General features: G+C 38.1%; 1 protein-coding gene across 2 annotated transcripts in view; it reads left to right on the top strand.

Moving 5' to 3' along the window:
- Positions 1 to 7,897, top strand: part of SLC24A4 (solute carrier family 24 member 4) — a 34,792-nt gene extending 26,895 nt beyond the window's left edge. For both annotated transcript variants that reach the window (XM_010168866.2, XM_029085168.1), the window contains exons 12-15: positions 2,031 to 2,145; positions 4,276 to 4,388; positions 5,009 to 5,074; positions 6,866 to 7,897. In XM_010168866.2, the coding sequence (XP_010167168.1) occupies positions 2,031 to 2,145; positions 4,276 to 4,388; positions 5,009 to 5,074; positions 6,866 to 7,018 (447 nt within the window). In that variant the 3' untranslated portion in view covers positions 7,019 to 7,897. The remainder of the gene's footprint in view (positions 1 to 2,030; positions 2,146 to 4,275; positions 4,389 to 5,008; positions 5,075 to 6,865) is intronic.
- Positions 7,898 to 13,978: the final 6,081 nt, after the last annotated feature.

Raw genomic sequence — 13,978 nt, 5'->3', positions numbered from 1 at the left:
CCTGCTGATGGCAGGGGGATTGGAACTAGATGATCTTTAAGGTCGCTTCCAACCCAAACCATTCTATGATTCTACGAATCTTAGCAGCTGAGACACCTTTAGAAATTTGGCTACAGGATCTGATACTGAAACATGCATAAAAGGCAGATGGAAAGCAAAATTTTAAGACTCAGAAGTGGTGGATGCCACCTCAAATAGACCAAAATAATGCAAGAAAATCCTTCTTAGTGAAGAGTAGTGTGACTGCTGGTATGTTTCCGTTTGTCCTAGATCTGTGAGCAGCAGTGTATCAGGTGTAGATCTGTAAACTGTAGTCAATTCTGGAGCACGCTTGCTTAAAGATTTGAATAAATTCCTATTTTTTATTTCATAGAAGCATATTTCTTACCCACTTGCAGTTTCCCAGGTTTACATTTTCAGTCAGAGAAGAGGCTCTCAGAGAATAGGAAAGCTCCTCAAATAGTTTCTGTGATCAGAAAATTAGCCATACTTTTGAAGTATAGAAGGTTACCTTTTTCTACACTAAAAGATGGAAAACTAAAAAGTTGTATATATCTATAACTGTAAGATTGGTAGGATGTGCTGCTGAAGAATTTACATGCCTATTTTTCCTTTTAAAGGAAAATATAGTGAAGAAATCTTCATCTGGTTTCATACTGGAACATGTATAGTCTCACATATATCCACTGAGTCATATATATATATATATATATACACACACACACACGCTCTTCTGGTCATGCATATGGACGAGTTTTTGTTCATGAGCTTCTCACTTGCAAAATCTTTTTTGGGTGGAGAACATCTCTACCTTCCTCATTTGCAAACTGCTTTGTATTTGTTTCCTCTCATGGAAGATTGTGTTTTCTATAAACTTTTTGCAACTTTCTGTATAAGTTTTGTATTGTAAATTAATCCTCTTTTCTCTTAACATAGACCGTGTTGGATAAATTCATATGCCAGCCACTCATTGGCAAAATAGTGCCAAAGCCACACATTCATTTTATACCATATGTCCTTTGCCAGGCCAGGCTCTGTACCTTGGTTCCATTTGTAGATATCCCTGTCACAAATGCGAGATGTGCTCATGAAGGCTGCAGACAGCTTATCTAAGAGGCAGCCAGACCTTAGTACTCAGTTACGACTTGCAGCAGGAGAATCATGCCCACTCCTATTTCTGAGTCACAGCTTGCCCCTGAGAATAACATTTGTGAGTGGGTCCCTAAAATACACCTTTCCTTTGGCGAAGGGTCCAGTTTTCCTCATGTAAGAGACTGGCAAACTATTTCAAGAAAACAACACAGAGCTTTGAAGACTTCCCCCTTAGCAGTCTCAGCAAGGAAGCAGCTGCCTGTCCCTGATTCAGTCTTCGCACTCTCACAAGGCTATTTCCTTTTCAGCTATATGTTCAGCCTTTTTTCTTGATGCTTTTTCAGTCTTCTTCAGATGTTCCAGCTAAATACCATTCCCTGTCCTTTCCAAGAGCTCTGCTATAAGCTCCAGCCATTCCCTAAACTCTTTTAAAGCTGCTTCTGGACTCAGGGGACAATATAACTAGATTATGTCAGAAGTCATGCAGGAACTGATTCCTTCTTCATGTGTTGGGATAAAACAAGTTCTTTATATCTCTGCCTTGTATCACAATACAGATTGGTTGCAGTCCTTATGAGACTAGAACCAGCAAGAATCTTGCCATTCTTGTGAATAAAAAAACCCAAAACTCCACAGGTTGGATTACATCTGTGTTCTTCCTTAAAAGATTAGTATGTCCTGTTAGAAGTACAGAAAATTGAGCTTTTTGTTTGCTCATAAATGTTGAACAATATGACCCAAAGTACATTTCCTTTTCATAGGGTTGGGTTTAGGCTGGTTATTCCACAACTATTTAATTTACAGAAATGGATAAGTATCCTGAGTCTAATCCTGTTAGGGTGCACACCAGAAGTCAAAGTTAAGAGTATGGCACAACTGTATTGGAAAGAGGACACTTCCCAAATATGATAGGTTAATCTATTTTCCTCACTGTTCAGGTGACTGTGATTGGATACACTCTTGGGATACCGGATGTAATCATGGGCATTACTTTCCTAGCTGCAGGAACAAGCGTCCCAGACTGCATGGCCAGCTTAATAGTAGCAAGACAAGGTACTGTATCTGCTGAAGCATAACTGCAATCTTATGTACATGCTCTGTGATTTGCTTCCTCCGTACACACAAATTCTCAATGCATTTTTACTATTTTTTATTTATTTTTACTATTTCAGGGCCTCGTTAAAAGCCCAAATACTTTGCTAATTATTGTGAACCAAAAAGAAAATAATCACTGTCCTGTTATCTTTTGTTTATTGGGACTGCACACCCTAGGACTGTAGAAGGTCATTCACACTAAGATATCCCATACATGGTATGTATCAGTCAGGGTGAAAAGATAAAAGTAATAGACAAAACTAGAATATCAGCTATTAAAAATACATCAAAGAATATATGCTGACTGGCACTTGTCCATGTGACACTTGTACTGATTTCTAGAAGACCTCTCAAACCCAGGGAAGCAAAGTGGTTTAAGAGGATCTGGCAGAAGTTGCTTCAGGCATACTTCTCATCCAAATGCAGACCTCTTTTCTGCTGGGACATACAAATAGCTGCACTGGAAAGGATGTTAGATAAATGTCAGCTGCGTCCTCATCAGCTTTCCAATTGAAAATGTCAAGGGCTTTCTCATGTATCTTTAAGTCTTGATTAAGGTTCTTTGCATTTCTTTTATTACTTGAGAAATACCTGTAGCCACTTTCCTTCCTGTTGTTGAAAAACATTAAACCTGAGAATGTGGTCTCCTCTTCTGCAATAGAATAAGAAAAGATCCTAATTGTATTCTTTTCCACTATTCAAATTCCCATAGTCTTTTTTTTCCAGATAATGAGATCTCCAGCACACATAATTGTGCAAACAACAAGGGTTTTGAAGTGATAAATTAAGTACTCAACAGCCCCACCTTTGTAGTTTGAGATGGGAGTAGTGCTGTTAAATATTGTTTGATTGAAAAGAATTATATATTTTAAACATTTAATTTTCCAGGTTGTATTATTTCTTGTGTTCAGCAAAATCTCACAAAAAGCAACATAAAAAAGTATTTGGGATTCTTGTGAAACCACCTTCCTACTAAATTAGTTTTCCATACATAGTATTTAAGTGAACCGATTTTTGCAAGAGCAGAAGGAAAATATGTTACATTTTTAAATGAACAGACTACTTCTTTAGATTAGTTCTTCTTTAGTATTAGGCAAAACTTCTGTGGGGATTGTTTCTCTGAAAGTGAAGGTAAGCACTAGCTTGGCAAAAAGCAGCCCCATTCTCTCATAGACAATACAGGGACTTTGCACTTCTCGGATTTAAGAGAAATGTTAACTGACAGATTGCAGTCAAGTATCTAAAAAGTAGAGATGGACACTACCATCATATGGATCCAAAGTGTAACTTGCTCTCAGCAGCTTCCTGCAAGAAGAATACTGTACTTGTGGTGTGGTAGTGTCTGTCTCCGCTCTGTGTACTCTCAAAGTATTTGTGGGGGATGTCTCATTGACGTTACAGTTCCTCTTCCTTTCTGGTATTCACTTTGTGAGAGTGATTCACTAGTTAGGCTAGTGCCTAAGAGAAATTGGCAGGGGCAGAGAAGACTTCTGCCTTCCTCACATCCATTGACACTGGTGCAGAATGAGATGCCAGGAGTGATGTGCATTAGGAGTAGATTTTGAGTAATGCATAGGGACTTCACCATCATTCACTCTTTATTTTCCTTTCCTGTAGCATTTTATTGTTCCCAAAGTGAAATTGTTGCTGATTAAGCCCCACAGAATTGCTTAATTTTGACTACCATCTGGCTGGATTCTTTTCAGGATCACTTTTCTTCACGTGAGATAAAGGCCACATGTCCACATACTAAATCCAGTGTGTAATCTCCAGGTTCCCTGTTGCTGCAGACTACCTAGAACAAGATTTGTTTTTTCAGTTGGCATTGAACTCAGATGCTGAATGGGTACCACCCAGTAAAGGTTCTCCAAGTCACAAGGAAGAAGTAGTTGGAGTGAGCAATTTTTGCACACTTTTTTCAGAAGTTGTGCAAAGATTATGGAAATTGTCTCCCTACCTCAGATATTGTGGCCAGTCCAGGGGGGCTTGGATCAATGCAGATCATTTCCCTTTAGTTTCCTGTAGTACAGAGTAATGGTCCTATACTTCATTTTTACCCAAGAGGTTGTTTTTTTTTTTTCTCTGCAGGTCTCGGAGACATGGCAGTATCCAACACAATAGGGAGCAATGTCTTTGACATTCTGGTGGGCCTTGGTGTTCCATGGGGTTTGCAGACCATGGCAATTGATTGTGGATCAACTGTATGTATACTTGTCAAATCTTTAATGCGTTGGTTTTGTCTGTTTAAAAAAAAAATCCTAAAAAGAAAGCATGCAAATAAATTTAAAAAACCCCCAAAACCACCAACCTGCTGAGCATGATATTGGTTGCTAAATAAGGTGTTCTTTCTTTGTCAGGGTACCAGGAGTTAAGCAGCAATTCTCCTTCCACAAGCTGAAATTAGTTCCCAGTTTGTCAAGTGGAGTACATTATACTGTATAGCAGAAAAATAGTGCCATGCATACCTCTTCATGGCTCTGTCATTTTCTCACTACACAGCTTCAAGCAGACATGTCTGTCTTACTGTACCATAGTATTTTTGTCTGTGAGATGAGAATAACAGCATATTTCTCTCTCCTGATGATCTTTTAACATAAAATCTATTATAAATGCTGATTTATTTTTTTTTTTTTAGGGGAGGTGGGATTACTTACACATTTCTTTTGATTCCTTAATCTTCCTATTCTTCATGGATCTGTCATGGATTTGCATAGTTTAAGTCAGTCACTATTCAAAATAGAAGATGGACCATAAATAGTAAAGAGCACAGTTTTTATACGCTGAGCATTTTAAAGGTCTCTTCTCTGTCTGATTCCCACAGGTTAAGATAAACAGCAAAGGACTGGTCTATTCAGTTGCACTTTTGCTAGGATCAGTAGCACTTACTGTAAGTATTTGAGTAGCTCAAGTATTCCAATTGCAAAATACTTATTAGGTTTTTACATGTTATATAAGGACAAAATGGAAATTCTTATTATCCCTGAAGCATTGATTCTTGCAAAGTATCATTTTTCTAGCAATACTATGGGTTGAAGTACTACCATTGTCCTCAGTGAGGACTGAAATCTGACATATGGTGCAAGAGATGCTGGATACATGTAGGTCCTCTTGGTTTCAGTGGCAGTGTTGAAATTGTGGGATCCAGTAATACTTCTGTGCTGCTGTGTCCAGCTGCATATCCCAGGATGTCTCTATTTTATGCTGGGACAAGATCCAGCTGTGCTTCATCATCCTTTGCCCTTGTCTCTGATTTCCAAAACCAGCCTGGACTAACCAAGGGCTGTAGACAAAACCCTTAATGAAGACTAGTCTGTGAGGACTGTGAACTTCAGGACTTTGAATAGGTATGCTAAATGTTACTCAAGCATAAGACACTTACCCTTGTAACACGTGACTTGTTAAGGTGAAACAATAATTCTGTCTCAAAAGTCAATTTTGCTGGTACTTAAGGTCTGATCCTGCTGACTCCCAGGGAACCCTCTGTGAGAAGAATAAAATCCCAAAGGTATAAAAATACCCACTTGTGCTAATGCCTTTCACTGATTGCCTGTGGAGGCTCCGCAGAGGAGGGGATCATCACGGGAGATTTCACACTGTTGCATGACTAGGTCTTGCAAAACTCCACATCACCTGTGCACGACTTAAGTGATAGAATGACCAGGGCTCTTCACTCTGCCACTAACTTCCTAATGCATCTGATATATAAGCTGTGGGGGCCTGTTTTCTTTTCTTATTCCTAGTTCTGCTCTAATGCACAGTGCCTGTGAAACAACAAAGATGTTCTGTAGACATTTATATCTGATGTTGCTGCATGCATATTGGTAATCAGCACTTTGGAATAAAATGGGAGGATTATGCAGATGTGTCGCTATGCTAGCTGTTCGTGCTTTTCTGCAAAAAGTCTTTTCATAGCAGAAGCCATATCACTTGACTTCGAAGCTTCTATTATTATCTCATTTGTTCTGCTGGATACCCTGATTTGCACAGACCCTCCCAGGAAAACTCACAGGAGGGTTTTGAGCAAAACAAATAATAATTCAGAGGCACTCAACACCACTGAAAATAGATGCCTTTGTAAGGACTTTGTTGCTTTGCTACCTTTAACTTGTAACTCCCCTTAGTTCTGAAGCTGACAAAAACATCAAAGCAAGCATGTCTTCTGAAGCTGTTGAAAGAGTGCACATTAGGTGCTGGTGTACTACTGGGACATAAAGAATCTGTAGGGGAACGCTGGAGGGAGAGGCTTTCATGTAGTTTAGTGCATTCCTTTAGTTCAAACTGAGTCAATGAGTGAGTGCTGCCTGACTAGAACGGGCCCCATGTACTGAAAATCCATCACAGACTGAAACTGAGAACCTGAGGGCCTGTTTCTCAGTTACATTAAGAACTTGCAAAGTTCTTGTGACGGGGCATTAAAGTGGGTTTATTTAATATTTTGTAAAAGGATCTTAGAGCAACTGAGAGGCAGGCCAGAGTTTGAGTTCTTAGTTTGGGCTTTTACATTCCTTTTCTTGATCAGAAAAACATATGTTGCCTTTTTGATCTATAAAATACTGAGAATAGATTTTTATCTTCGTTCAGGATCTCTAATTCAAAAGGCTGTCATTTTTAGCTTATAATGGTTGTTTCCAAAAGTCTCCTTTGGGGCTTAATTAACTAACACTTTGTTTGCTTGCAGGTGTTTGGAATCCATGTAAATAAGTGGAAACTTGACAGGAAATTAGGCATCTACGTGTTGTTTCTTTATGGTGTTTTCCTGTGTTTCTCTATATTGATAGAGTTTAACGTCTTCACCTTTGTCAACTTCCCTATGTGCCGAGAAGAACTTTAAACCACAACAAGGGAGAAAGACTGAAATTCTTCTGATTACATATGCTGTAAATGACAGGAGGCATTTCACATTTCTACCGTCTTCCCATCAGTAATTTGAGTGTCGTTCCTGCTTCATCAGCTAACAAGCACTTTTACCTGTATGGAAGGAAAGCATACCTTTCTTATAACATGCTAGCTCGAGGCAACCAAAGCATTTTCCTCCTCTTTGGATATTGCTGCTCAGTCATAAAGCTGTGTGGATCTTATGCAGAACTTTAAAATGACCCATTTCTGGGACATTCTGTTGTGGTTTTCATTCTCCTTTTGCAGACAATCCACCACCACCACCAAGGTTAGCAAGAGGACGGGCGAAAAATCTTTATAGTTATTTTGGTTTTGACATTTACTTTCCATGGAAGAATAAGAGGCAAGTTCAGAACTTTTCTTGACTCAGTCAAAATATCTCAGCTACAGGACCAGAAAGTCCAAGGCACATATCATGGCATGCACTGTTGAGGACATCATTTCCCCTTTCAAGTGCTCTGCTTATAGAAGAACTGCACTGACAGTTTTTGATGGCAGTGTTGAATATTTATCACTCTTTTCAACGAACATGAACAGTGTAGCAGAGAAAGAAGAGGAAATGGTTGTATGTTGTATCACTTGTGATGATGCACACTAAAAGTGAGAGTATCTGCATATTGAAGAAGATAACTACATGCAGAAATTCATACTTGAAAAAATATGTTTTACCATTAATGAGGAATGCTGTATACATAAATATAAACTAACTTTTGTGGAATATTACACCACAAGAAAAACTGCATTGGCCCTTGTAAGCCCATTATGTAAATTTAGAAGAAACTAATCAAATAAAATATAACTGGGTGCTCAGTAACTATCAGTTGTTGTCATCAGCTGAGAATAGTGTCTGAACATAATCCAGAGTTTTCTGACAACAAAACCCACCCTGATAATGATTCGATTTCATTGGTGGCGGAAGAATCTTATTTCATCAGTCAAGAAGCTGGTGTATTCTTCTCATTTTTTATTTGTTCCCAGAAGCTTAATGAAGATGAGTGTCTGACAGTGAGCAGTGCAGATAAGAAACGCAAGTCTATCAAGAGAATATAGTCCTTGATTTGATTGCATGCAAGTTTTGAAGCATGATATGCTTCTTTTTAGCCCCCAGTTGGTATCCTTTCCACCAGCATAAATCTGATGTAAGGAATTACTTTGGATGTAATTGACAGCAGGATCTGGCCCAGAGTATTAAAAATAATGGGTAACATTCCACATTGTTGCAGTCATATGATTGCAAATCACTGAGAAAACATTTTGAATTGCTACTAAACTTTAAAAATATTGTAAAGCTGTATGTGAATGATCACATAAAGTTTCTAAAGAAGCACAGTTAACTTTATACATAGATTTTTTTAATTTTTTAATATTTATAAACCAAAATAAATCTATCAACTAACAGTTGATGCATTTTTAAATATATTAATGTTTTGCACTTAAGACTATATATTAAAAAATCCCATTATTGTTTCAAAGAGAACATACTATAAAATCTTAGCAAATAAGCACTAAATCTAAAAGTTCCTTATTTTGACATATATGACAAAGAATTCTGTTTAGCCAGCGCACATGCAGAATACTGTTTACACCAGGCAGTGTGTTTACAGTTAAGGCTATTTTAAAAATTATTTTGGTACAAATTAAGGATTGTATTCTGCTGTTGAATTTTTTTAGGAATTTGTTCCTTTCAGTGTAATCCTAAGGAAAAAAGAGCAACATATTTGTTATTTGCTTTACACTTTGTACAAATGTCAGTATTAGTATCCATTTAGGGTTTTTCACCTTAATTAAGCAGTTATGTAGTTACACTAGCCAGTCCTAAAGATGGCAACAAATACAGCATTATTAAAATGCTTTATTGAATGGGTAAGCATGACAGTAAATACATTTGATCTCAAGTGTGCTGGTGACCCCATTTCCAGGCATTCAAGACATTTGTGCTGCAGTGCAAAGCTGAAGAGATGAAATTCGTGTTCGTCTTTGAGTCTCCTGTTGCAGAAAGGCTGTGAAGACGCAGCACACTGCTGCACCACTGTAGAAGCTCCCTCTCTAGTCTTACTCCCTTCCCTGCTATCTTTCAGGAGGACCGTTTGCTGCTGCAAATCTTAAAGTGGCTTAGACATGAGGCTGAAAGGAGCAGAGAGAGAGGCTGAGTAAATGCTTTTTTCCCGTGTTCTGCTCTTGGGTGGGCTTGGAGAACTAGCTGTCTCTTTGTTCTTCTGTGCACAGTTCAGGCAGCTCAGATGTCTTCACTCTACAGAAGAGTAGTTCCCAAATATAGTTTTGAATGCCTAGTGATCAGCTGAGTTGACAGTGATGAGGGCATCAATGTTTACAGTGCCAGACCTAGGCAATTGTACTGTACCTTCATATTTCTGAGCCAGGCAACTTTAGAAGACATAGGGCGCTATTTTTTTCTGTAGTAAATATGCCTGAGTATGCATGAAATTGAGTTTGCTGATGCCATGAATCCTTCAGACATCATTTAGAATTATTCTGCCTAAATTGAATATCACCTGCTCCAGAAAACCAGTGTTCTGTTGGAGCAAGAGACAGTCTCAGAAGGTAACACTGACCTTAAATCACATGACCAGTCCTGTCATCTGTAGCCCTCCCTAAAACATAGACCCGCTTCAGGGCAATTTATATTTAATTCTAATGCTGCATTCCATGAGGTGGTCTCATGTGCAACTTCGGCTATGAGATGCTGTACTTATCATTATAAAAGACATTAGTAGGATTCTCCTCTGACATCACCACCTGACCAGGGATGTATTGTTTGCCAAAGAATTATTGGATGCTGTATGAGGGCCTTGATAACATGCATGAAGTAGTTTGAAGTGTCCCTACATAGTCGTTATCTGTATACTAAAATAAATAAAGATGGCAGTTATGGACCAAGCCATGCAGATAAAACTGAATGGCCTGAGAAAGATCTGATTGACAAATTGTTGTATGTCAGATAAACCCACATCAGAATGTATCAGTAATTCAGGATGCTATTGCCGAGTAATAGTGGACTAGTGCCTTTCACACATATAAAAAAACATTTGCGCACGTGATCAAGAAACCACTATAAATTTGTCCATTTTCCAATCAAGAAAAGGAGTGATTTGTGCTTGGCTCTGTGCAGTTAGTACAGTTCTATATTGCAGCTGTTGAGATTGTGTCTATAAAATCTTGTAGCCATTTTGTTTTACTAACCATGGCAAAAGTTAGCTGGCTCAGTTTGGAATGTATGTCACAATGTTGTGTAAGTTAGTGTTCAGCTCAAGAGTGAAAAGAAAGCTGGTGGATGTGAGAGCAAAAACTTACTCTGATCTGAGAATTGCCAGCATACTAACACTGAAAAGTAATACAAGTCAGAAAAAGTTATCCCATATCCAGCAAAGCTTAACTTTAGTAGAATTGGTTCCATGCTTAAAGCTAAGCTTATATCCAAGTGCCTTGCTGGATTATGTCCTAAGATGACAGCAGAGCTTGGTTTCTGGGTTTCCTATCATATTCAGATCTTTTCATATTTTATTGATTTTGTAGTCTAAAGATTTTTTCTTTCTCAAATTAAAAGGTTTGGCCAGAGTCTGTGGACTTCTGCTCTGCTGATACCACTTTGGATTTCCACTCTTGTAAATAAGAGAACTGGTTCCTTGTCTCAGACTTCAAAACTGTGCATCTACCCTGGTGTACAAGCAGGATCAAAACTGAATTAAACTGGCCAAGGAGAGATTTAGCAACAATTTTCCGCTGCAGTTCCACTGGAATAGCACAGTCCCACAGAGACCCACAAGGTGCAATCCTGTCTGTAGTGAGCTAGTGGGAGTGTTTCCACTGAGTTCAGCAGCGTTTGATTCCATTTATTTACCATAACAATTGTACTGCATTATAGAGTATTGCCCCAGTAAAGATTGCAGGCTCAGGAGCTACATGCCTAAATCTAAAAAGCTACAGTTATGGTTATGGTTATCTTAATGACTATTTGGTGATCTAAGGGCTGCTCTCTGGGCTGAAGTCTAGCCTAGAAGAACACCCTAAGTCTTCCCAACCGGTACAGCATAGTCAACTATCTTCCTCCTGGCTCAGTCATTGGCGTGCCAATTTTATTTTATTTTTATATGCTTGCTACAGCTGTAACAAACATATAATTAGTTTCTTGGTTTAGATTATATTTGTAAATCTTCTGTCAACGTGTAAACAAATGGAAAAGGTCTTTACTAGTCTACTACTTAGCAATTATAGAGAAGATTCTATTCTGTCTTTGATTTCCTTTGTGACTGTGCTTTAATTACACACACTTGTTTTCTATTACGTGTTTGCTCTAGTTGCACAAATCCCTCATGAGATTTGTTGTCTTCCTTTCTTGGATTTCTTGCAATTGTAATGCCATTTATTTGCATCCTACAGTTAGATGTTTTTGGTAGAGTGCTTTAAGCTGTGTAAATACTGTTTGATTATTCAGGCCAAGGAAAGATCAGACCTAATGTAATACGAAACAGACACTAAAATAACACTGATAGCCAGGTGAAACCAAAGAATCTTCTTAATTGATATGCATCACCTTTGAGCATAATACTCTGTCATTGCAAGCCTCAGATCTCTCAGTTATTTGTGTTTAAGCACTCAGAAGAAAATCTCTGCAGCTCATGCATTTACTGTACAATTTCCTTTCTATTTATTTGAATCTGAATTCCAGATTTTTCATTTTGTTGGGTGCTAAGGTTTATGATGGTTACACAGGTAAATGACAGCATTTAGTTCCAGCAGTTTTATACCAAACCCTTTATTATTCCCTTGAACTATTTTGAAAACTGTATGCAAGTGATCAGTGTTCTGCTGAAGAGAAGTTGTTCAACTGACATGTGCATTCCAGTTTCTGACCTACTGTGTATGTGTTTAAAAACCTCCTTTTAAATAACTTGGGCATACACTTTTCTCACATTTCCCCTTGTGTGGTGTCCTGATATTTTCTCCCCAGAGAAAGCTGTGAAAAAAACCCCACCAAACCTATACATCCCTGACCTGGAATGTGAGATACATGTAGCTCCTTCTCCACAGGCTGAGATGTGTAGTGATTGTGGCAATTTGTACATCACGTTGTTCTACTTGTTGCCATACTTCTGACATACAGTACACTGTCTGAAAGAAATGAATGATTATGGGAAACTAATTACATTTGCATATTTTCTTAAAAGGATTACCAGTTTGAATTTAATTGCATTTATTTTTCTTTTTTACTAGCACAAAGAATGAAAGCAATCATTGCCATCTTATCACTGAGGTTATCTTGGTAAACTTGAAAGACAAATATAAGGTTGATTCATAGCAATAGGGAATTGTGACAAAATCTAAAGGGGTATCAGAATATGTCAAAACCAGACAGGTATAATCTCTAGAAAGACTAATACAAACTCAGACGTTTCCTTTCAGATGGTTTTTAGAGGGTTTAGGCAAGATTATGGCTTTTTCATCTATCAGTTGTGTATGCAAAGAATGCTTGTAAATCTGCTTCTCTAGCAGCATCTATATTTCGAATGGCTGAAACTCTGCAGCAGAGTTATGACCAAATTCCTATCTTCACGTTCTTGGGAGTGGTGCCAGTGCTCATTGATGTCCTGGTAATTGGCATAAATTTATTTCAGTGGAACTGAGAGCAGAATTTGGCTCCCACTGTATCCTCCATTGAAAGAAAGTATTTGAAATTGTTTGTGATCACTGAAATAACTTCGGAACCTTTTAAAATTCCCCGTGTTTCATACTTGCAAGCATTTGCAGTGCACCCTTAGGAGGTGCAGTACATCTTTAAATATTATTAAAACTTTCTAGAACTGCTTACTTTGAAAACAGAAAGGGATGGGTTTGTAAACTGTAAATAACAGAAATCTATTTATCTTGTTATTTATTTTTTCAATGACGGTGACCTTATGCACTGTGAATGCTCTGTGATATGGGGTCCTTTGTACAGATAAATATGTCATGAAATCCAAATGGATTTAATGTGATAATTTGTTACAAAATGTTGGCATGATATTTTATTATTTTTTGTTGTGAAAATTTTAAAAAATAGTTAATACAGCATTTATAAAAGATTATAGCAGTCAGTATTGTAATGCACTATATAAAAATATGTACACTGTCAATAAATTATATAAACAACTGGAGTGTTTTGCTGTTTTTTTCTCAGATGATGAGAACATGTGAAACATTCTTATATTTATTGTTGAAAATCTAAAATTTCAGGACTCAACTAGGATATGAGCCTGCCCTTTCTTGGTGAAATCTGGACCCTGCTGTACTGAATGACAGAAGGCCCACTTTTTCATCCATTCCAGGGAGTATCACCTTGATCAAGCCGTTATTTGGGGTGAGTTAAGTGTATCAGTTTGATGCGCAGCAATTTTGAAACGCGTGATTTGCTCTTCTGGGACTAGAAATGCGTGATTTACTGAGAACAGAGTTTGCTGTACTGAGGCACTGATCCAGAAGCAGTTACTGTGGTCTCAGAAACACCCTGATTAAGAGTATTTTGGCTGCTGTCTCCCATGGCAGAGTGGTATCCAGCAGGTTCACACCGAGTACTGGATGCTGACTAGAGGGTGTGGAAGCAAGGTCCAAAATCCACCCAGTACTACTTTCCTTTCCCAGTTATCTAGGCTCTGGAGATACTGTGAAGCGAAGGAATAATGCCTTTTATCCTTGATTGCCCATTTCCAACATCCCTGTAGTCCACCTCAGGGTCTGTGATGATTTCTGGTATACGTACATAGTCTCTGGTACAGTCTATTCTGGGCTGACAAAAAGCTTTTAAATGCAGTTCTTGGGAGAACGGGAGATAAGAGTTAACTTGGTCTTGTGTGCTGGTGTATTAACAATTTCATTAGACAAGAGTCTTCTCATGAATACT

Source organism: Antrostomus carolinensis, unplaced genomic scaffold, assembly GCF_000700745.2.
Source record: "Antrostomus carolinensis isolate BGI_N321 unplaced genomic scaffold, ASM70074v2 scaffold7195, whole genome shotgun sequence".
In the NCBI taxonomy this organism is placed as follows: domain Eukaryota; kingdom Metazoa; phylum Chordata; class Aves; order Caprimulgiformes; family Caprimulgidae; genus Antrostomus; species Antrostomus carolinensis.
This window is presented reverse-complemented; position numbering and strand designations above follow the sequence as displayed.